General features: G+C 46.9%; 2 protein-coding genes across 13 annotated transcripts in view; one reads left to right on the top strand and one right to left on the bottom strand.

Annotated features, from left to right (window-relative positions):
• The window catches only part of LOC140408851 (amyloid beta precursor protein binding family B member 2-like), a 466,668-nt gene that overhangs the window by 362,992 nt on the left and 78,679 nt on the right, over positions 1-24,997 (top strand). The window lies entirely within an intron of this gene.
• LOC140408853 (putative methyltransferase NSUN7) overlaps positions 4,930-24,997 on the bottom strand; it is a 300,900-nt gene continuing 280,832 nt past the window's right edge. The window contains exon 12 of the mRNA XM_072496644.1: positions 4,930-5,084. Within this exon, the coding sequence (XP_072352745.1) occupies positions 5,043-5,084 (42 nt within the window). The 3' untranslated portion in view covers positions 4,930-5,042. The remainder of the gene's footprint in view (positions 5,085-24,997) is intronic.

Raw genomic sequence — 24,997 nt, 5'->3', positions numbered from 1 at the left:
TGACACCTTCTTTCCCACCAAGATCGCCACCTCTCGATTTTTGGCATCCAGCCCCGAATGAAACCCCTGACCTACCCACCCTTTCCTCAATCTTACCTGGTCTGCCACCTTCAGGTGTGTCTCCTGAAGCATAACCACATCCACCTTCAGCCCCGTCAGGTGCGCGAACACGTGGGCCCGCTTGACCGGCCCATTCAGTCCCCTTACATTCCAGGTTATCAGCCGGACCAGGGGGCTACCCACCACCCTCCCCCGCCGACTAGCCATAACCCCTCCTCGGCCAGCCACGCACCCGCACCACACGCCCGGCCCATTCCCCACGGCGGCAGACACCCGTCTCAACCCCTCCCCTACTCGCTCCAGCTCCCCCTTGACCATAGCAGCAGCAACCCGATCTCCCCCCCCCACCCAAAGCTAGGACCCATCCTAGCTGTTTTACTCCCCCCATTGCACTTCCGCAAGTCAGCTGACTCCTGCTGACCCCGGCCACTCCCGCCTCTACTTCGATTCCTCACATTGTGTGACGCACCCTCCTCTTCCATTCCCCATCCACAGGCTCTCCCCCCTCCCCTTTCTATCCTAAGCACGGGAAACAACCCTTGCTGCCCCGCCCCCTCCAGTCTTCAGCGCGGGAAAAAGCCTGCGGTTTCCACCTACCCGGCCCCGCCCCCTCTGACGCAGCTCCTTTTACAGGCCCAGTCCCCTCACCCCTGACTCGGGCCTCCCCCTCCCCCGTGGGGCCCCATCTCACCGCCGGCCATCCACACCTGTTCTATTTGCTTCCCCCCTCCAAGAACCCCCCTGACCAACCCAACCAAAACGGTGCCCAACCCGCCCTAACCACCCTCACCGACCAGAAAGGGAAAAACACACAGAAGAAGAAACCAAGAGCAAAGGACCCCCCCCTCAAAAAGTAACATATCAACCGTAGTCCCCAAATGCCCATCCTGACCCTCAATCTGTGTCCAACTTCTCGGCCGGAACAAAGGCACACGCCTCCTCCGGAGACTCAAAATAATGGTGCCGGTCCTTGTAGATGACCCACAGTCGCGCCGGCTGCAACATGCCAAACTTCACCCCCTTCCTGTGCAGCACCGCCTTCGCTCGATTGTACCCGGCCCTCCTCTTCGCCACCTCCGCACTCCAGTCCTGGTATATTCGAACCTCCCCGTTCTCCCACCTGCTGCTCCTCTCCTTCTTGGCCCACCTCAGCACACACTCCCGATCAGCGAACCGATGGAACCTCACCAGCACCGCCCACGGAGGCTCATTAGCCTTGGGCCTCCTCGCCATCACTCTGTGGGCCCCTTCCAACTCCAGGGGCCCCTGGAAGGACCCCGCTCCCATCAGCAAGTTCAACATGGTGACCACATAGGCCCCCATGTCCGGCCCCTCCAGCCCCTCCGGGAGGCCCAGAATCCACAGATTCTTCCGCCTCGACCGATTCTCCATCTCCTCGAAACCCTCCTGCCATTTCTTGTGGAGTGCCTCGTGCACCTCCACCTTTACCGCCAGGCCTAAGATCTCGTCCTCGTTGTCGGAGATCTTTTGTCAGGCCTCGTGGATCGCCACCCCCTGGGCCGTCTGTGTCTCCAGCAGCTTATCAATAGAAGCCTTCATCGGCTCAAGCAAGTCCACCTTAATCTCTCTGAAGCAGCGCTGGGTACACTCCTGTTGCTCCTGCGCCCACTGCATCAACGTTGCCTGGTCTCTGCCCGCCGCCATTTTGTTCTTCTTCCTTCGCACCTTCTTCAGGTCCACCACCACCTTTTTAGTCGCCCTGCTCCTGGTAAAAGCCATATACTATCGGGAAATTGTTGTAATCTCCTTCCCACACCGGGAAACGTTGAAGAAGTGCCGTTGGGGGCCCTGAAAAGAGCCCAAAAGTCCGTTTTTGCGGGAGCTGCCGAATGTGTGACTTAGCTCCGCATAGCCGCAACCGGAAGTCCGGCCTGCCCCAGACTTGCCAGGTACTGGATGAACTTTTTTGAGTCCATGTCCAGGGTTGCAGGAATGAGGGTGAAGCCATGCAAAAAAGTGGCGGTTTTCAGGGTCTCAGACCAGCCTTTGTGGGGAGGGGGGCGACACCCGCGCGTTTGCCTCCCTGATCGCCCGCCGGAGAATCCTGCTCGGCTGGCATTAGGTAGCACCACCCAAGGCTGCAGGCTAGCTGTCCAACCTTGCGGAATTTGTCAAACTGGCAAAATTAAATTTGCCATCTGGGGGTCAGAAGAGGGCTCCCCAGGACGTGGAACCCGTTCACCAACTTGTTCCAAGATCTTTTTGTAGCCATCAACCAGTAGAGGGAGGGGGAAAACACAAGCGAGTCACGGGATAAAGATGAAAAGGAAAGTGGGGGGGGGGGGAAGAGGAAAGGAGGGGGGTTTGGGTGAGAGGATTGCGGGGGGGGGAGCTTTTGGACACAAAGAAATGGAAAGGGGCAAGGGACTGAAACTGTAGATAGACATCTGTAAATACACGCCCGGGGCAAACTCGGAACGGCAACAAAGGTACGCCATTTAAAGGGGATCATAGCCACAGAATGAGGGAAAGCAATTGTATGTAAATATCTGTACTAACCTCTACCTGTCTTTTTACCTCCTTTTATTTCTTGCTCGTTTTTGCTTTTTCCCCTCTGTTTGTTGCGGGTATGTAAAGTGTAACTACGAGTTGTGAATACTAAATGTGAAAACCCAATAAAAACACGTAAAAAAAATACAAATAATGTACACCATCAAGGTTCTACCTAAGAAGGCAAACATTAATTTCCTTTTTAAAGGAGATAGTCACCATCAGCTGTTTGGGGGGTTTAGGTTAGTTCTTGTGTTAAATTTAACTAAATGTTGTGTATATTTTTGTTTTTTCTCTTTTATTGTGTATTTCGATTTGATTGTTATGATTAGTATGCAAAATGTTTAATTTTTTTTTAAAAGGAGACCAAAACTGTACACAGCCCTCTAGGTTCAGACTCACCAGTGTCCCAGACAGTTGTAGCAAGATTTTCTTTCATCACCTTGAATTTGCCTTCCTAATTATTTGCATTACCTGCAAGCTAACCTTTTATTATTCATGTACAAGGTCAGCCAGATCCTTCTGTACTACAATGTTTGCAGATGTTATGTTTTTTGTTTCTTCCTCTCCAATTGGACAACCTCACATTTTCCCACATTACACTCCATCTACCAATTTTTTGCCCACTCACTTAACCTATCTACATCCCTTTGCAAATTCCTTATGTCCTCTTCTCAATTTACTGTCCTACCTATCTTTGTGTCATCAGCAAATTTGGCCACAAATGCTCATGAATCCAAGTCATTAATATAGATTGTAAATAGTTGCAACCCCAGCACTGATCCCTGTGGCATTCCACTAGTTACGGTTTGCCAACCAAGTTATCCCAACTCTCTGCTGCTGTTAATTAGCCAATCCTCTATCCATGCTAACTTATCAACCTCCAACATCATGAGCTCTTCTAAAAAGCTCTTCACAAGATGTGCACCTTATGAAATGCCTTTTGGAAAACCATATGTACTACACCTACTGGTTTCCCTTTATCCACCGTGTTTGATACATCCTCAAAGATTCTAATAAATTTGTCAGACATGATTTCCCTTCAGAAAACCATGTTGACTGCCTGATTGCATTATGATTTTCTGAATTTCCTGATATAACCTCCTGAATAATGGATTCTAGCATTTTCCCAATGACCGATGTTAGATTAATTTTCTTCAGTTGAACACTGAACAAACTGAAGCCATTTTGTTTGACCCCTGCAATGTATTACTAACACCTGGCTTCATTCCTTTCCTCAGCTGCTCACTCAGGTTTAACCAAGCTTCAGTGTCCTGGAATTAAGTGTTGAAATTCTTTCCGTCAGTATATTTACATGTAATGCAACATTGTTGACGTTCTCCACCCAACCTCATCACTCTCACTGGAACACTTAGTCATACTTTAGTTCATTCATGGCTCAGCTTCTAAAACACCGGACTCATCGTATTCCAGAAATTCCTGCAACAAAAACGGCATCACACTAATTCTCATTCAGCTTTTGTTTGTGCATGGACTTCCTCCCTGTGTACTATTGCACCCATTTGAAAATCCTTCCCCTTGCTTACAGATTTCCTCTTAGTCTTGTCCTATCCTAACTCTGGCAACCTGTGCCCTACAAGTTTTCAACTCAGCTGTCCAGTAAAATTCCCCTGCCCTGCACCCAGGATTACTCATTTAGAGGCAGAACGTTTAGCTGCAACTTCCTCTCAAACTCACTCTTAAACCTCTTCACCTTAACGCTTCACTCCCTACATTTCGAGCTCTCTTTAAAATATACTTAATCAGCTGTTCTTTTATCGAAATCATACAGCTCAGGACGTGGATGTTCTTTGGCCCATCATGCCTGTACCAGCCTTTTGGATGAGAAACCAATTGTCTAACTCTTTCCCTATTGCCCTTCAGGTTTTTGATTTTGTTATATATCCAATTGCCTTTTGAAACTTCCTATTGAACCTGTTTTTACCATCCCAGAGATCATCATAACTCAGAGTAAAAAGCTTTCTCCACGGCTTTCTGTTTTTTGCTCAATTATTTTACATATTTTATCCCATCACCGAGAAGCTCGTAGAATGAACTTGCCCTTCTTGCTGCAGAACCTTTTTTTTTTGCTCTGAATTCCTCCTCTCTGTTACTTGGCCACTTGACTTTTAATCAGAAGTGCGGAATTATCCAAACATTCTCAAAGGTAGCAAATAGGATCCAAGCATACATTTGTTGACCTGTTTTGAGGTGTATGAACAAAGGCTGGGTTGGAGTTGCTGAAATCCTGTAAAGACATTCACTCGCAGGTGCCAGCATTGCACATGAGTCTGGTATCCAGGGTAAAAGCAATAGGCAATGAGGTGGAAACATTCATAAGTGCAGCTGCTGCCTTTTAATATGTTAAAGATGAATATTTTACAATAAAATACAATTGCATTCATAATGGAGGCACTTTAAATGTAAGCTCATAATTGTAGTTCGTCCTTGAATTACATTGCTGTTGTCCATCATTTTTTTACTTGGGTCCGCCCCAAAAAAATCCTTGTGTTCTGCACAAAAGGAAATGGATAATCAAGCATCAGAATGTACAGAAAGGTTTAGGTATCTGCTGTAAAATCAAGGAATAAACATCTATACTAAATTATAGTGGCTTTTCTAATTTGTGAGAACTATTTTGAACAATTTAAGGGTTTAGAATTGCATGGTGAACTGTCCGGGTCACGGAAGTGTGCAGTTCTGGCTGTATCCACCCAAATTGTGAGATTTCTGACTCTGGAGTTGGGTGCAGGATGAAGTCAGGCAGAAGCTTCGCGTAGGCAGCCATGGTGATGGGTGAGCGCCAGCATGGGCTGTTTAGAAACAGCCTCTGTTCCATGAAACTGTGTCCCAGTTGTTTTGGATGAAGTTAGGCCCACTAGCTCTCCACTCCCAGACACCCCTTCACGCCTCCACTCTCTCAGCCACACATCCATCCGTTGGCCCCCATAACCTCCATGTTGCTCATGCCCCACCCATTTCCCCAAGGCCCTTCATACCTTCCATCACGGTAGCACAAGTAGCTAGCACTGTGGCTTCACAGCACCAGGGTCCCAGGTTTGATTCTCCGCTGGGACACTGTGCGCAGTCTGCACGTTCTCCCCGTGTCTGCGCGGATTTCCTCCGGGTGCTCCGGTTTCCCCCCACAGTTCAAAGACGTGCGGGCCATGCTAAAGTGCCCTTGGTGTCCAAAAAGATTAGGTGCGGTTATTGGGTTACGGGGATAGGGTGGAAGTGAGAGCTTAAGTGGGTCGGTGCAGACTCGATGGGCCGAATGGCCTCCTTCTGCACTGTATGTTCTATGTTCATACCAACTCCAAAGCCACTCACCCAATATCCACCATAGACAGACCTCCAGAATCATGTGGAGATTAAATAAAATAAACTTCTAATAAATAAATTGAATATGGCGCTCACTGTGCAGATTTGATGGTGAGAAAAAGCTCCTATTCATGAAAGCGTCAAAGATTTCAGGTCTCCTCAAGTGGTTAATTTCTTATAAAAACATATTTCTCTTTGTACCCCATATCCTTTAATGGCTTTTTTAAGCTGTCGATCAAATTGTGATCTCCAAACTGCTTGCTAAGGTCATTGTAGATCTTAGATCATAGAATTTACAGTGCAGAAATGGCCATTTGGCCCATCGAGTCTGCACCGGCTCTTGGAAAGAGCACCCTACCCAAGGTCAACACCTCCACCCTATCCCCATAACCCAGTAACCCCACCCAACACTAAGGGCAATTTATCATGGCCAATCCACCTAACCTGCACATCTTTGGACTGTGGGAGGAAACCGGAGCACCCGGAGGAAACCCACGCACACACGGGGAGGATGTAGACGCCGCACAGACAGTGCCCCAAGCCGGAATTGAACCTGGGACCCTGGAGCTGTGAAGCAATTGTGCTAACCACAATGCTGCCGTGCTGCCCTTGTAGTTTTTGAAGTATTCATTAAAAAAAGCCCTTAAAAAGGAGTCAACAGAGAACTCTATTGAAACTGTGTCAACCAGATGCTACAGCAACTGGTCTGTCAGTCAAAGAAGTCCAGGAGAGGATTTTTTAAAAATAACCACCGACATCCTCAGCCAGCATTTCTTACAGTTTAGGGGATTTAAAAAAAAACCTTCAGATCATGACAGTTGGCCCCATTTGGATGGCCCTGCTAAGTTTCGCTCTCTGTCCTGTGTGAATTGCATCCTTTCCATTTCCGACAATAAAGGATCTATTGGAAATGGGGGTGGAACTGCGGTATTCAGGACCCACCTAACCTTTTTAAATATCCATGTAGTCTTCCCAATTCCGCAAAACGTCCTCCGTGTTTACTGCTTTTGTTGTGACAAAAATACTACAACTTTGTTATATGGACTATGGTTTGCAATAAAAGTTGGAACCTTTTATTTAATTGCATTGCAAGAAGTGATTTAATGACTCACACTCATAAATAAAAACAGAAAATGCTGGAAACATTGCTCTGGCAGCATCTGTGGAGAGAGAAATGGTTCAGGTCTTTGAAAGTTCATCGGCATGTGCCATTTATTTATATCCCAGCTGTTTGCCTTTTTAAACTAAGAATCTTCTGCTTCCATCTTCTGTTGATGAGCAACAGATGGAACCTTTCATATCGTCTATCAGTGCATTTCCCATGCCCACACTGGAAAAAGCTGCTCATGGACTAACAGTTTCCCGAAGATGATAGTCAGACAAGGTGCAGCAGGCAGGTAGGAAAGCAAATGGTGTGTTGGTGGTGGCTTTCTGCAGCTGTACAGGGCCTTGGCAAGACCAGATCTGGAGTATTGTGTGCAGCTTTGGTCTCCTTTGAGACAGAGGAGCAGCGATGACCATATTGAATGGTGAAGCAGGCACAAAGAGCCCAATGACTTAGTCCTGCCCCACTTTCTATGTTTCTATGAGTAAGCTTATTGCACTGTGTTGTAAATTAAGAGGCCCGTTTATTTTCTTTGATGGGAAGCGGCCACTGTCTTACCAACATTTGTTGCTTATTCCTAATTACCCTTGAGCTGAATGGTGCTGAGCCATTACAGAGGGCAGTGAAGAGTCGGCCATATTGCTGAGAGTCTGGAGTCGCATGTAAATCAGACTAGGTAAGGATGCCAGCTTCCCTTCTCTGAAGGATATTAGCTCACCAGATAGGTTTTTCCAACAATTGCTCATAGTTCCATGGTCACCATTACTGAGACTTGCTTTCAATTCCAGATTTATTAATTGAACGCAGGTCTCCAGAGCATTAGCCTTTGTGGACTAATAATCCAGTGACATTACCAACATGCCATAGTCTCCCCCAAGGTGAGAGTATCCAGCAGGGTTGCCATCAAATTTTGAAACGGATCAACATTGAGCGCTGAGTGCACACCTGCCATTTTTTAGTGATTTGAGCTGAAGTGGTAAAGAAGCATGATTACTGTTTTTGCCATGGCACTGAATCAGTCAAATGCCATGTGCTGAATTTTCTTGTTGAAATTGAAGTGCTCCCACAGGGGCTGAGAGCAGGGGCTGACCCCGCCTAATTGGGCAGTGGGATCCTGGGTGTCCCAACAAGCTGATGGCCCAACCAGAGGACCAGCAGCTCGCAGCCTCAGTAGAACCATCGCCTGTGGTGGCTCGTGCTGAGGTCCAGCGCCAGAGAGAGGGCACCACAATGGCGGGCACCCTCCAAGAGGGATGAGTTAGGCTGGGGAATATCAGGGTCCTCCCCCCCCCCCCCCCCCCCCCCCCCCTCCGACCCAGAACCTGCAGGGAGGCCACCAGGGTTTATGCCGGTCTCCCCATATGACAGCAGGCACTCTCGACATAGACAAAATGCCTACTGAGGCAGGAAGTGACCCTTAATTAGTCATATGAATAGCTACTGCTGTGCACACTTACTGCTGCTGGCAACATGACATAATGACAGGAAGACGTAGTGCTCCCCCTCTGAAGCCTTCACCCACTATATTGTCAGCTCACCCTACCCAGATTTTCTCATTGTATAGTGCGGCACTTTGAGCACATCTGGGAAGCAGCCCACGGAATCGACCAGCCAGGTCCTCAACTCCATCCCCGACAGCAGCACAAAAGCGGGATTCGCAGCCCCTGATAAAAAAGAAACCTCAAACACACCCACACCCTGCACTAATGCAGAGACACACAAACCTCGGTGGAACCTAGTTCTAGAGTAGCCTTGGGTCATGATCTGGTGAGTACATGACTCAATCAGAGCCACAGGAGGTGGAGGCGGGAAGTCCCAGGATACAGGCACTTGAAAGATTGCTGGAGGTCGGGATGCTGCTGAGTCCCAGTCAGGTGACATACCCTTGGACTCTGTCATGCCTCACTTGCTGGAGCTCCAAAGGCAAACTCAGAAAAAGCAGGAAGAGGATATCTGATACACAAAGAACAATACAGCACAGGAACAGGCCCTTCGGCCCTCATAGTCTGCGCCGATCACATGTCCTATCTAGACCAACCGCCTGTAACCTATACCCCATCTGTTCATGTGCTGATCCAAATAAGTCTTAAAGGTCGCTAACGTATCTGCTTCAACCACCTCACTTGGCAGTGCATTCCAGGCCACCACTGCCCTCTGTGTAAAAAAAAAACGTCCGCCGCACATCTCCACTGAACCTATCCCCCCTCACCTTGAACTTTTTAATTCCGCCCTGGGAAAAAGCCTCCAAATGTTCACCCTATCTATACCCCTAATAATTTTATAAACTTCTATCAGGTCGCCCCTCAGCCTCTGTCTCTCTAGGGAGAACAATTCCAATTTATTCAAACTCTCCTCATAGCTAATACCCTCCATACCAGGCAACATCCTTGTAAACCTTTTCTGAACTCTCTCAAAAGCCTCCACGTCCTTCTGGTAGTGTGGTGACCAGAATTGGACACAGCTGTAACATTTTCTCGATACTCTATCCTATGAGGGGAAACATGCCATATGCTTCCTTTACCACCATTTCCACCTGTGCTGCCACTTTTAAGGATCTGTGGACCTGCACGCCCAGATCTCTCTGTCTCTGTGCTCCTGATGGTTCTATCATTTATTTTATAGCTCCCACCTGAATTTGACCTACCAAAATGCATCACCTCGCTTTTGTCCGGGTTAAATTCCATCTGCCATTTCTCTGCCTAATTTTGCAACCTATCTATATTCTGTTTCATTCTCTGACAATCTTCATCACTACCCGCAACTCCTGCAATCTTAGTATCATCCACAAACTTGCTAATCAGACCCGCTATGTTTTCTTCCAAGTCATTTCTATATATTACAAAGAGCAGAGGCCCCAGTCATGATCCCTGCGGAACACCATTAGTTACAGACCTCAATTTGGAAAAACACTCTTCCACTGCTACCCTCTGTCTTCTATGGCCAAGCCAGTTCTGGATCCATCCAGCTAGTTCACCCCTGACCCCATATGATCTAGTTGTTTGCACCAGCCTGCCATGAGGGACTTTATCAAATGCTTTACTAAAGTCCATGGAGACAACATCCACAGCCCTTCCCTCGTCAATCATTTTTGTCACCGCCTCAAAAAACCCAATTAAATTAGTGAGACATGACTTCCCTTGTACAAAACCATGCCATCAGTCACTAATAAGATCATTCACTTCCAAATGTGCATTGGCTCAGATTAAAATGCTGCATGGAGGAGTCTGCCTGCGTTATGTCTGGAATGATTGTACCAACACTCCAACATAGCCAGGAGACTAAGGGTAAAAATGTTGTCCTCTTCCTGTGACTGCCTCAGCTCCAGAGGCCGAGGAGGGTGGCACTGTGCACAGCAGGACCCTGAATGAGGCCGGGTCCTCCAGGTCTCGGCCCTTCAGAGTATGCCTGCCACGATCATCATGGACAACAGGGCATGGCAGAGAGCAGGCTGTCTCAACCTCCATGGGTATGTTGGGGATGCACCAAGGCGCAGCAACAGGGTTAAGAAGCTATAGTTGCACAGTGTGGGCCTTGGTGAAAAGTACACGTACGTAACATTCACCTCTGTAAATAAACTCTCACTAATTGCACACTTTCTGTGGCTCCTTGTTCTGATAGGTTTGTCATGATATGCGGACACACACACAATGATATACAGACAAGCAGCTAATGGACACAGAGAACAGGACATGACCAATAAGCAGGCAGGACACTCCGGGGTGGGATCTGACTATAAAAGACACGAGGCACTCACACTCCGCCTCTTTCCACTGATGAACATTGAGAGAGTCAGTCAAGGGTGTTGTTACAATCTCACACCCCCACCACGTGGCTAAGAGCTAGTCTGGTTCAGTCAGGCAGAGTAACCAGTGTACTTAACATGACAAGGTTGTGTTCCTATAATCCCGATCTAATAACTTGATAGCTGCACAAGTTAAAGGCAGGGTGCTCAGTCCAGGGCTTCCTCTATGTGCTCTGTGCAAGGTTGGGATCTCTTCACACTGATTGAACACATCCGTTACGCCTGCATCTCGTGGGGAATGAGGATGTCTCGCGTCCCATGAACGAATAAAAATAAAAAATTAGACTAAGGGGCCGGTTTAGCACAGGGCTAAATAGCTGGCTTTTAAAGCAGACCATGGCAGGCCAGCAGCGTGGGTTCAATTCCCGTACCAGCCTCTCCGAACAGGTGCCAGAATGTGGCGACTAGGGGCTTTTCACAGTAACTTCATTTGAAGCCTACTTGTGGCAATAAACGATTTTCATTTCATTAACTGAAAGTAAAGTAGAACAGATAATGCAAATTAGCAGTTACTTAACAGGGTAGCACAGTGGTTAGCACAATTGCTTCACCGCTCCAGGGTCTCCGGTTCGATTCCTGGCTTGGATCACTGTCTGTGCGGAGTCTGCACGTTCTCCCCGTGTCTGCGTGGGTTTTCTCCGGTTGCCGGTCCGGTTTCCTCCCGCAGTCTAAAGACGTGCAGATTAGGTGGATTGACCATGATAAATTGCCCTTCGTGTCCAAAACGGTTCGGTGGGGTTATTGGGTTATGGGGATAGGGTGGAGGTGTGGGCTTAAGTGGGGTGCTCTTGCCAAGGGCCGGTGCAGACTCGATGGCCGAATGGCATCCTTCTGCACTGTAAATTCTATGATTCAACAATGTGGAGGGCGAGCATCACTCATTCCAATCATTCTCCATGTGCGCTCTCTGCACCTTTTGGTGTGAGGCTGCCCCCCATCCCATATCCTCAGTCTCTGGTGGTTCAGCTCATGAAGGATGCTGTACGATCAGGAGAGGTGAAACCTTCCCTGCTGAAGTAATTGAGAGTAAGCTAGCTGCCATCAGCCAAACTGGAGTCAGACATTCACAGATGCTCTGCGTGGATCTATACAATGTCCCCACTGCAAGTCGTCATCATCCTCCTGGAATGTAGGGACCCGCTGCATACCCATGCCAGGAGCCTTATCACAGAGTGAGTGCACTGCCATTAGTCACACAGGAGAGCAATGCTCACAGAAGTCATGTGAGGATATAATGGGATATTCTCACTGGATATCCTCATTCCTCCATGAATCAAACTGCAATAAGCGCAGCTCATGCTCATCTGGACATCGCCATTACCTCATGTTGACATCCTCTCGCTCAAGCACCTTCTCATCCTCGTCCCCTTCAACGTCCTCCTGATTGGTGGAAACATTCCACTGCTCCATTCCCCTTCAGGCAGTTCCTTCCCCATTTGCAGCACCAGAATATGTAGGGCACAGCAAGTGACCACCATGCTTGACACCCTCTGCACTGTACTGCAGGACTCCACCAGTCCAGGCACCAAAACCTCCGCTTCAGCAGCCCTATGGTCTACTCTACCAAAGTGCGAGTTGCAGCATGAGCTTCATTGTACCTCTTCTCAGCAGTACCTCCGCACAGCGTCACCCCCACCTTCTCAATGCGTAGCCCTTGTCGTGAGGAGCCAACCCTGCAGCCACTATAGTCCCTGAAACATGTCAGGTATATGCGCACTCCCTGGGAACCGATTCATTTTGTGCGTTTGCAGACCAGCTGAACATTCGGCGAAAAGAAGCCCTTGATGTTCACTGCTTGATGCCCCAGAGGTCTGAATACCACGCAAGTACATTCGATGGCACCCCGAACCTGTGAAAAGCCAGAATTTGCACAAAGCCTATCGCTCTTGTCTCCTGGGTTGCCTGACCCCGGTTGAAATGGACAAAATTGTGCTCTCACGAAGATTGGGTCCATCACCTGCTGGATGCAGTCGTGTATGGAAGCTTGTGAAATCCTACAGAGTTGACCTGTGGCGGCCTGGAAGGAGTCATTGGCGTAAAAATTAAGCAGCACTAATTTTCAGTGACACTGGCAGTGGAATCCCTCCAAGACCCCGTGGTGCCAAATCCTGAAGAAGGTGGCAGATATGACCAACCATTTCCCTGGACATGCGTAGTCTTTAACAACATTGCTTCTCATATCTGCAGGTATGTTAGGTGCCATCTGTAGAGCCTGGGTCTAGCGAGGCAACTTTGTGCAAAGGCTGTATGTGTCTCATTCTCCGAATACGCAGTAGGCCCTGCTATCCCCTCTTTCGTGGTTTTGCTCCTACCTTTGGTGAGCCAGGCACCTCTATTGATGTCTTCTTCTGTCCTGCATCTGAGGGAAAAGAATGACATTGAGCTCACCAGGCTCCCATGTTTCATTCATTCTCCTCACTGCAGTATCAAAGAGAGAGACTTGACCGTTAGCATTTGTCTCTTAAGGACCATTCTTTGCACATTCATCATCTGAAACTGCCTCTCAAAAACCACTGACTCAAATCCTTGCCACCACATCGATACCCGGTCCTTATTTTACATTCCCAGATAGTGTATACCCATGACAGGGACAACTTCAGCTGCTGCCAGTCAGTCCCACCGAACCTCCCCAGGGCAGAGCCCTGTCTGTGGTACTATGGTGATGGTCACTTTAACTCCCCCTGACCATGGTGGCCTCTGGCTGCACAGCTGATGGTTATTGGCATTGTTAGTAACAAGAGCACTTCACAACTCCCAAGTGGATTGCACTACTGCCTAGCATTCCAAGCAGACTGTGAGGCCTGGACAATTTGCCTGAACCCTGGGGGCATCAACACCACGGAGGCAGCAACCAACAACCAAATACCCAAGAGCTAGGCCGCAGCACTGTGGATAACCCTGCGGCCAGAGGGTGAGTGTGTGGTTCGGGGAGGGGACCTGTGCCCTGTCCAAGTAATGTTCCGGATGGGGGTCTGAGGCCTGAGGTCTGGTGCCCAGGGGCCCCTGCAATGACCAAGGGTGGGTACGAAGCACAACCAGCTCATTGGATGGCATCCTGAGAAAAGGCAGGGAATGTAAAGGCGTGGGAAGGGTTGGGGGACACAAGGGTGCCGGGATGGAAGCCCTAACTGATTGTCGGTCTCTCACTCTCTCCAATGCCTTACAGATATCACATTATGGGTGATATTGTGGACCCCGCAGCAGCAGCTCGAGGTGCTGGTGGCAGGCCACGCGGTCAGGTGTAACAGAAGGCAGCGGCAGTCGACGGAGGCTCGAGGTGACAGCCCATGTGCAGGGGCTTTCCCCGCACCCTTAGGGCCCGCCCTTCAGGCCAGGGAGGTCAGCAACGGCCCAAGGTGTACAGGCGTTGCTGGTTGTTTGAGCAGATGTTGGCTATCATGTGCCGTAGGAGGCTCTGCCTCCACAAGGGAATGTTGTGGCACCTGTGTCATAGCCTTGTGGACATGGCACCATGTAGAGGAGAAGGGTCTACAGTCTTGGTGGCCGCCAAGGTCACCGCAACCCTGAACTTTGATGCTTCGGGTTCATGCCAGAGCTCGAGCGAGGACTCGAGTGGCCTTTTCCAACCTGAAATCATGGATGTCCTGTTTGCCCAGGCAGCTGACTGTCTGAACTGTGACCTGGACCAAGCCGATCAAGATGCCCAGGCAGCAGGATTCTCCGCCATCGATGGGATGCCCAGTTCCAGGGGTTAATAGGTGGCATGCATTTTGCCTTGCACGCACTGGGTGGTCTGGAAGCACTCTTCATGAACAGGAAGGGGTTCCACTCCCTGAACATTCAACTCGTGTGCAACCACGTGCACATGTGTGCACACTTCCACGGGAGTGTGCACGCTTCCCCGGGAGAGTGCACGACAGTCGGGCCAGTCGGAGATCCCAGCAGCTTCAAGGGACACCCCAGGATGACCGGTTGGTTCATGGGGGATAAGGGGTACCCACTGAGGTCCTGCCTAATGACGCCAGGACGGAGGGCGGAGATCGATGCAGAGACCCGATATAACGAGCCCCATGTGGCCAACCTGGGTTGTCATTGAGCGATGCATCGGACTGCTTAAAATGCGGTTTGTATGCCTCGACCGATCTGGTGGGGAACTGCCTGGGGAGGAGCCACAGGAGCAGCTAGAGAATGGAGGACAGGCGGCAGGGAGGGTACGACATGCCCAAAGGACCAGGGAGGCCATCATCCTAGCCTGCTTCTCACAGGAGGGGGCTTCATCTGTCATCTCACCCCCTTCCCACCCAGCATCCGTGAACCCCCCCTAACCATTCTCCGAGCCACCCATTCCCCCTCTCCTCTCTCCCCTTCCTCCCCCATCACCCTGTCCCACCCTCCCAGTGTCTGAGATGCATCACTCCAGGGTGATGGGCCTGTGTCAGCACTGTCAGCGGGTCAATATACAAGGCAGGAGAGTGATGAGAACCCACTGTGAGGTGAGCTCTGGTGCTCCTCAATCTATGCCACAGCCTGACTGCTGACAGGGCGCTCATGGTATATCTCGGGGGGAGAGGGTGGTGCCATATCTAGAAGCACCATGCCCAGGGGGCTGGGGCCGGGGGATGGCGCCGGTTGGTGGAAGGTACAGACTGGTCCGCAGCGCAGAATAACGTGACATAGGCGTCACATGTCTCCTGTTTTAATGGTGAACAATCTTGACACTAACTGTCCCTAGCTAGCGATGGTGCTGCCCCCCACCCCCACCCACCTGCAGTGACCTCTCACTGATCCTCAAACAGAGCCCTCTGTGCTCTGCCACTATGTCTAGGTGTGTCTCCAGGATGCACATCGGAGGTGGAGGTAGACTGCTGCTTTCAACACCATATGATCTTTGATGCTTCTGGCAGGGAGCTTTTGGGCACGGTGCAGGTGAATCAGCTGGCGGGGCCAAAGGCTGGTGTTAGATATTGGTCGCGGTCTTGCCAGGTCGGCCATTGGGAAGCACCTGGTAATTCCCGCTTGCTGCCGCACTTCGTGCTTCTCCCGGAAAATCTCACTCATTGTGAGCCAGTTGATCTATTTTAGAAGTATACAGGAAATTATTATTTGATTCACCTGTAGGCTGGTTCAGGCATGTGATCCAACCCCCCCCCCCCCCCCCCCCGGCCCCATGATACTTCCTTGTGTGTGGTGTAGTGACTCACTCATGAGTTGTACTATGGAGCCCAAAACTTCAACCTGCAGGAACCCCCAATTCAACTAATCGATGCAAAATAAACAAAATTAAAAATATAATTCATTTGGTAAAGTTTAATACTTGTGACTTGTCTTAACTTCTTCGTGTTGAGAAGAATGCAAATTAGCTCCTGGCACTCTGGCTGTTTCTTGCTGTAACCCACTTTGCTGGCAATTTTCCAGTAACTGAAAGATTTTAAGACTCAGTGAATTGATTCAATCCCTTTATTTTCTTTTAAGTGAGAAGTTATGCCGAACTTTCTCACGAGCTACATTTCGATTTGTAAAGGTGATCCGCAGTTTTCACAAGGTCTGAACTGTACAGGCTTGTAACTGCGTTGCTTTAGATAAGGTGATGGGGCAGTACAGGTATGAGGTGCAGTAACAAAAATAGGAGATTGTAAACTGATATGGATGGGTGGGTGGAATGTCTTTGAGAGATTGGGAGATCATGCTTAGTAAATTAATCTATTGAAAAGAGCCAACTCAGTTCAGCATATTGGATGCCCTGTAATTTTGATTATTGACTGTAGAGCCAATAATCATTAGATGATGGATGCAGTTGATAATGGTTAATTATAAAACAAATAGTAGTGGGACAAGATGCTCTGTGGATTATGGTACAGCATGCTGATGAGAAAAATGGCCATATGAGGCCAAATCCATGTCAGTCTGTATCGATTTTACGCTAACTTGGTTTCATCATGCCCCTCATAATGCTAGTGCTGTTAACCTTGATAAATATCTGTAGAATAATTGGGGGAAACATGACCACAACTGCACCTGTTAGAAAACTCTGGGTTAAAAGCCAAATATTGAAAATATTTGCATAACATTTATTAATATTTGCATATTCATTACAGTGAAGATACAATGAAAAATGTCAACACTAAAGTTCTGCAGTTAATGGATCAGGGAGTGTTTTCAATATATATGAAAATATAACCCTCTGGGCATGCAGGAGCTCCCAATATACAGTGTTGTAATTTAAGCTGCCGGTACCTCAGAATGATTCATTGCCAGGTCATCACTTATGATGATGCAGCATTGTTGCCTTGTTCAAGGCTGCTCAAAAATATAATTATCAGAGCCCTTACCAGTTACCGACTGAATAGATAGCCAGTAAGCAAATCCACACTAAATGCTAAATAATTTCTATTTTTATTTCCTAAACGTATAAAAACGGAATTTTTTTGCCACAGGATACCTTCTGCTGAGGAGATTGCAACATACAAGAACAGCCGCTCTGTGTACAGCTCAGACATATTGCTGTCTGAAGGCAAGGGTTATTGTTTCCTGATGCACAAGAAAATGTTTCTTTTTTAGAGTGCAGGACGAGTCATCTTTAACACACCCTGAATCTTGATTTGGGGAGTATATTGCTGATCTAACATCAAGTAGCGGCTTTTGTTCTAAAAATCCTTTGTTAAGACAGTGTTCTCTAGCTGTACGTATTTCTCCAGTTCAGTGTATCTCTGTCTGTTCTGGGATAAAGAAGGAGTTTGTGAAATGTGTGCCCTTGGGTGTCCTTCGCAATATTGTACGAGTGTAATGCTCTTTCGCCTCACATGTATGCCACATTTCTATTGGCAAAAAATCAGTCAGAATTGGAAATGTAGTCTACATGAAACCATTCACCTCCTGCACCAACTACAACCTCCAGAGCAACATCTATAGGCGTGTCAATGCCATAAAAGCTGCATTGTGTGTTTTTTTTTGTCAATCTGCACCACCATCAAAACAATAACAACCTGGAGGGTGGTTTCTTTGCCAGTCTGCTATCTTTGATATCAATTTTTGTTACACAAAAGACAGATACATGGATAGGAAAGGTTTAGAGGGGTATGGGCCGAATGCAGGCAAATGGGGTTAGCTTAAATGGGCTTTTTGGTTGGTATGGACAGTTGGGCCGAAGGGCCTGTCTCCATGCCTCAGATTCTATGATTCTATGATTCGTTTTGCCCGAGAGGTGCGATATGTTGCTTTTTGAGCTTGAAGACGCCTGCTTAATTTTAAATTAATAAATGTTTATTTCTAACACTACCTATATTATGTATTCAACAGAAATAATGGGAGAAATAGATTAGGTGGAATTTTTCTCTGCCTCACTCCAGTTGTCTGCGTTTAGGCTGGTCGCAGTTGTCACTTCATAGTCTTGCTGGGAATGTGTTTCTTTCTCCTAATGTCTTTCATTACAACCGTGGCCAAGTTCGAATCCACATCAGATATTTTGGATATTATCGACTCCTGAAGGCTTCACAACCCATTGAAATGGACTTCAAACCATTTGGGTCTGTGATTATACTGTGTTAGCACATTTGCCTTTGGAGATAGGGAAATGGGGCAGGAGAAGACTAATGCTTAGTGGCCTGATGTTGTCTATGAAGGCCATGTAGGGGTGTCCTTACCTTGCTAGATGAGAGATTCTGACACATTTGTGATCTTATTGAACAGTACTGGTTTCAGAGATCAGTGGATTGAAATCAGCTTTTGTCCTTGGTTGCGAAGGTTTAAGCAGGTTCTCTTCCCCAATTCCCTTGTTAATAGAAGTATTCCACTTCAGCCTACCTCTAAATACTAACTGTTTCTTGTTATTTGGCACTGCAGATACATTTGTGATATCTCACTCTTTGGAATGGCGGAATACCTTGATCAAAACAAATTGATTATTTTCTAATCTGAATTACCTTAATCTGCCATCAATTCTATCTTAACTATGTAGTTTTAATGTTCAGTATTAAAGAGTAACTGTGAAACAAAGTGAAGAGCTCATCCAAAATCATCTTTTTGTACAACCTTGAGATAACGGAGAATTCTGACCCCAGTATTAAATTTGCAGCGCTAAGCCAGATGGATTCTGATGAATAAGAGGAAAGATTAGTAACACTTAGCGTGGCATCAATAACTTTGACAGCTATTGGTGGCCATTCCTTCCTGGAGAGCATCAAGTAGGTTCTGATGTGGGTGCTTAATTAAAAACTTGAGAAATAGTTTTTAGCAGGTTAAGATTTCTGGTGGGAATGTGAGACACGCTATTCTCTGGAGTCACTGAATCTAGTAGCATTATTGCATTGAATGTGAAGCTTGGTGCATACATGGGGTAGATGTTGATAGAGTGATATAGAGGCAGGATGGAAGTGGTAATTAGAGTGGGAGGTGTGTATGAATGGAGAGCACGGCAATTGCAAGTTTCGGCGTATGTGTGGTCTGGCACCAGTTGTGCGTGCACAATGCAGCATTTGAGGTTCTTGGGCAGAGGACTGGGGCTCAGTGCACCTATGCAAAAAGAAAAAGGTGTGAAAATCCAGGTCATGTGACCAGGAGCAGGACACCATATTCAGAGAACAGGAGACGGGGAGAAGTCCCAGTTCGGAAGAAAGAGGATTAGAGAAAGAGGTTTCAAGCCTCCCGAAACAGGGCTGGTGATTTCATGCTATGCGGCCTTTGAGACAAAGATACCCCTTTGGATCAGTAGTATTCTGCTTGAGGTGGCCAAATGGTTGAAGCATGTGAGTTGTTTTTTTGAGTGCATGCTTGGGAGGCCAGATTGAAACCCTGCTAGCTGGGCCATCTTTGATGCATCCTGAGTTAGTGACTTTTGGAGAGAATTTCTTGATTAGATTTTGAAGGTGAAGACTGGGATTCCTCATGAGGGAGACAGAGTTTCAATGAGATTGGTTGACTCAGTGTTTACTGGTATCTGGGTGGGTTACTGAGAAATTTGTGGAATCGGTCTTGGTCTCACTTGCTCCTTGTTGTGCAGTGTGATGTGTTTGAGCACAAGTTGCCTGTTAATTCACATGTGCCACATATTAACCCTGAATGTTAAGAGTGTAAGATAGAAATGGGAAATTATTATATCCATCTGAACTTGCACCATAAAGTTTATTTTTGTTCATTCAAAACCTGTAGAATTTTGTGGCTATATTCAATGAGTGAACTTTGTCTACTTTAAACAAAACATTATTGGTCCCTAACGGGATCTTACCAAAAACCTGAGGGTCTGGTCTAGGACCACAGCAAAACATACAAGGAGAAATAGCATTCAGCTCAGACCAGCGCAAGAACAATCCGTAGATTTGACCCGAAGGTGGTTTAAAGCCATACTTGAAAAGGCAGCTGGCAAAGAAGTTGGGATAATTGAGCATATGTAGTTAGAGCCAATCACCACTGTTTCATCCCCTAGCCCCTCTCCATGTATTAGGTAAATTAAGCTTGGATCTGGAAAGTGAAAATTTCTGTTTGACCAAAATATTCCTAGCTTACATTAATGATATAAACCTATATCATTTTAAATAAGCTGCAGCAACACCAGAGATCAACAGGGATAAGCCGAGGGTTTAGAGACATCAAAATTGCAAAATGCACCACAGGGTTTGAACTGCTTAGGAATGAAGGTAAGTGAAGAGTACTACATCTTATGGTGATAGTGACCTCCATAGCCTTATAAATAGGCAGAAGAAAATGATATATTGTCAGTTCTAGGATACTGTAATAAATTAGATGATACAAAATGCAGGTCACACTTCAAGAAGGATTGGAATTTCCACAGCAGTTCTCTTGATTTTCCTCTATACTTTTGGCGGAAGATATTTGGAGGAACTAACAACATTTTCTCCAGCATTTTGCTAGTTCTTCCAAGATTCGGGTGATTGCAGAAAATGTCACCTTAAAGGCATTAGCACTTTGGCTGCCATTGTGTTAAAATTTAACATGTTCATTGTGATTTATTTTTCAAGGTCTCCGCTGCACTTGATGAAACTATTGCTAATGATTTTTGACCAAATAATTTTTTTGAGAGAGGCTGTAATGAAAGATTGATGAATTATAGGTATCTGCTGATAAAAATGTAATCCTGGAGAATGCTTGCCACTTTGCCTGTGGCAGTAATGTCTTCAGTCATAATTCTTGTATGATTTCCTGCCCTCTGTAGACTTTTTTTGATTTGAAATTGTACTGTGTGATATTCATAACAACATATCAACTGGCTTGTATTAAATTCCTTTTTTTATGCTTTAATCAAAGACTTGGGTCATTTGTTTTAAACTGTTCTCTTTAACTCTTCCCCTGTACAAGTATAGAGCAAGAAAAGATTCCATATTAGCACAAGTATCGTGTTAATTGAGTTTTAAACAGACGTCGGAGCATTGGGTGGGAAATCCTGGGGACTGAGAAGGAAGTATTAGGCTGCTGCTGCAATAGAGTTCTGCCAGGGGAATGTGGTAAGTGGGGCAAAAACATTTCTCAAAACGAAATGGGGTGGTGGCAGAGGTAGAGCACCAAGAGGGTGGGAAGGTGAATGCTGATGTGTTATGTACTCTGGGATAACACAGACTGCAACTCGATGCAGCTTTGACCAAAAGATACTCCAGACTTTTAAGTAAGTTCAATGTGATTTATTGAACCATCAGCACAGTTCTCTATGAGTTCGACTCTCCTGCTAATCTTGCTATAGTAACTCAGTCTAACTAACCAGTCTGCTCTAAGCCACGTGGTGGGTGTGATGCTTTCTGATCTGCCCCTGTCCTACTCTCTGAGTGTCGCCTATGGAAAGAGACAGAGCTTGTGTGCCCTGTCCTTTTATATGGGTTGTGTAATGTCCCCTTGTGGTAATGTCACCTCTGGGTGTCTTGACTGCCCATTGGTCATGTCCTATTCTGTGTGTTCATTAGCTATATGTCTGCATTTCATGACATCTCTGGTGCTCCCTCTAGTGTTTACTTAGTTGTAGTGTATTTACATTAACCCCTTGTGTATTTACAGTGATGCATATCACCACATCCCCCCTTTTTTCGTGTTACATATTTTCTGTACTTTGTTAAAGAAAATTGAACAAAATAGGTAGATAAGTGATGACATGTACAAGTCATGATGACAGTGATGATTATACAATACCAAATAATATGTATCAGTCCAAAGTTCATGAATTTATTTGGTCGAGTGGCTTTCTTGTTTTGTTATTGGAGTGTCGATGTTGATGTTGTCATTTCCTTGTGAACGCCGTCAGTGTCCCTGTGCTTAAGGAACCAAGAAGTCATCAGGAGGTGTTCAAATGTTCAAATCACTTCGTTGTCTGATTTGGACTCTTTTTTTTTCGATGCTTGTGGTAGCGATTCTTGATGTCATCTTTCCAGTCTGACCTGGACTGGTGTCTGTGTTTGCGGTATCGATGCTGTATGTCAGCTGCCTTGAAAGCTGGTCTTTTTTTTGTAGTGGAGCAAACGTGAATTTGTAAGATGCGTTATCATGCCATGTATGTCTGCACACTTGCCATTGTCTTGAGCTGTGCTGTCACAGTTCCTGCATTGGCAGAGTCGTGCCATGTTGTTGTTCCAGTGTTGTTTTTGTCATGCTTGTTGACGTTGGTGCCTTTGGTACGCTTCTTGTTGTTGTCGGTGTTGTTGTTTTTGTAGGTTTTGTTGTTGTGCTTGTTGTGCTTAATGACCACACCGAGTGGAGAATTTGAGTCCTTCACAAAGTTACTTGTGTCAGTGTCCTTTGTGGCATCTGCTGTTTCATTGAGCGTGCCGTCTCTGATTCCTCGGCGCTCCCCGTCTGTAGTCATGTCCGGTTCACTTGAATCATCTTTGACTTGTCAATGCTCCCCATCTGGAGCCCTTTCTGGTTCACCTGAATCACCTTTGGTTTCTTGATGCTCCCTGTCGGTTAGATGAGCTGGGTAGACTGTCAGAGTCTTCTTCTGGTGGCTCAAATAATCTGGGTAGACTGTCATGGTCTTTTTGTTGTTCACATGAGCGTGGTAGACTGTCATAGTCGTCTTGCTGTGCACTTGAGCGTGGCAGACTTGCATCGTCTGCTGCTGGTTCCTCAGATAAGGTGGATAGACCTTCATGGTCTTGTTCATGCAAGGACTGCACTCTGGAGTCTTGCGTTGCTTCCATCGTGGAGTCTGTCAACGAGCTCGCTGTGGAGGCTTGTATCACTCTCTCTGTGGAGTCGGGCATCATTCCCTGTGTGGAGTCATGCAGTGGTCTCGATCTGTGCGTTCTCAATGGAGTCGTGCAGTGGTCTTGCTGTGGTGTCTTTCTGTGTTCTCTGTGTGGAGACGTACAGTGGTCTCGCTGCGGAGTCTGTCATCGCTTTCTGTGTGGAGTTGGGGACTCTTCGTGGTCCGTGAACCACTCCCTTGGCGTCAGGCCGCTCTCTGTGGGCTTGTACCGCTCCCTGTCACTTGGCGTCAGGCCACAGCAGAATCCTGTACTCATGGGTCGGGATGTCTATTCTGGGCTGAGGATCCTCAAATCCGAAGAACTCGTCCATGACTGTGTTGGGTGTCCAAATGTACAACACATCTCGTTGCGGTTTGGATTTGGTACTGAGGTTGCCACATCCAATGATGAAATCATCATCTGAGTCGTAGTCTTCAAGGATTAAATCATCTCTTAGGGCGGTGCTAACTGCTTGTTGCAGGGTTCTGCGGACGGTACTTTCAGCTACAGGTCGAAGTTCAGGCATTGTGCTGTCGTCCCAGGTGAAAGAATTGTGTTTTCTGGCTCTATTTTTTTTTTTTTAATTCACTATTTTGGGACATTTCCCCTTTAAGTGGGCATTGTCCGGGGCCTCTGACATCATGATGCTCGTGACGTAAAGTGTAGGAATGGATTGCGCATGCGCAAATTGCTTTTCCTTTACTGTGCGCTCTTCGCAACTGCGCACGCACGGATTCTCGCACATGCGCAAAACACTGTTTTGCCGGTTCGCGTCTTCTGGGGAACTGCGCATGTGCGGCTCCTTGTGCAAGATGGCTGCCAATCAAAACTGCCGTTTGCCTCTGCTGCAAGCCTACCTTTGCCTCGTGGTGAGTATAGGCGCCAGTTTTACCGATTTCTTTTGTGTTCACCTCGCAGTAGTTTTCAAACTTGTCCAGGACTGTCTGGAAGTCTCTCTTGTCCTGCGCTTTGGAGTACTTGAATGAGTTGAAGATTTCTGTTGCACTTTCTCCCACAATGGTGAGTAGAAGATCTATCTTCTCAGCATCGGCCACGCCATCTAGGTCGGAAGCTACCATGTAGATCTCAAATCTCTGCTTGAATGCACGCCAGTTGGCACTGAGATTGCCGTGGTACCTGAGCTGCTGAGGAACCGGAATCTCGATCATCTTGCCTGGGTGCTGTTGCTGGTAGTCCTGGATCTTGCTGAGTTGAACTATATAGATTCAACAGGCACTACTGGTACCATGATGGGTTATGTACTCTGGGATAACACAGGCTGCAACTCAATACAGCTTTAACCAAAAGATACTCCAGACTTTAAAGTAAGTTCAATGTGATTTATTGAACCATTAGCACAGTTCTCTGAGTTCGACTCTCCTGCTAATCTTGCTATAGTAACTCAGTCCAACTAACCAGTCTGCTCTAAGCCACGTGGTGGGTGTGATGCTTTCTGATCTGCCCCTGTCCTACTCTCTGAGTGTCGCCTATGGAAAGAGACAGAGCATGTGTGCCCTGTCCTTTTATATGGGTTGCCCCCTTGTGGTAGTGTCACCTCTGGGTGTCTTGATTGCCCATTGGTCGTGTCCTATTCTAAGTGTTCATTAGCTGTATGTCTGCATGTCATGACATCTCTGGTGCTCCCTCTAGTGTTTACTTAGTTTTAGTGTATTTACATTAACCCCTTGTGTATTTACAGTGATGCATTTCACCACAAATGCTATTGATGCTTGAGGCAGGGAGCACTGGAACAGTGAGCGACGGTTGGAGAATGGTAAACAGTGGTCGTTTGGGATGGATTGGAGTGATGTATGGGTGAAGTAGAATCCTATCCCTTCCTTCCATGGGAGGTTCAAAAAAGCAAAGGGCTTCCTGCACTAACTGAAAATGCCTCTACTTTCCAAATGGCAAATGGAGCTTATAAACTGTAATATTTTTACAGACCATTCGGATAATCGAAGTTTCCAAGTTTAAAATTGGGAATCCCACCCCCCCACATATCCAATGAAACCACAAACTAGTTTTAAGTGGGCTAAGTGCTGTCAGTGCTTCTAA

The sequence above is a fragment of the Scyliorhinus torazame genome, chromosome 3 (assembly GCF_047496885.1).
Source record: "Scyliorhinus torazame isolate Kashiwa2021f chromosome 3, sScyTor2.1, whole genome shotgun sequence".
Taxonomy (NCBI): Eukaryota; Metazoa; Chordata; class Chondrichthyes; order Carcharhiniformes; family Scyliorhinidae; genus Scyliorhinus; species Scyliorhinus torazame.
The sequence above is the reverse complement of the archived record's forward strand: the minus strand, read 5'-3'. Positions and strand labels throughout refer to the sequence as shown.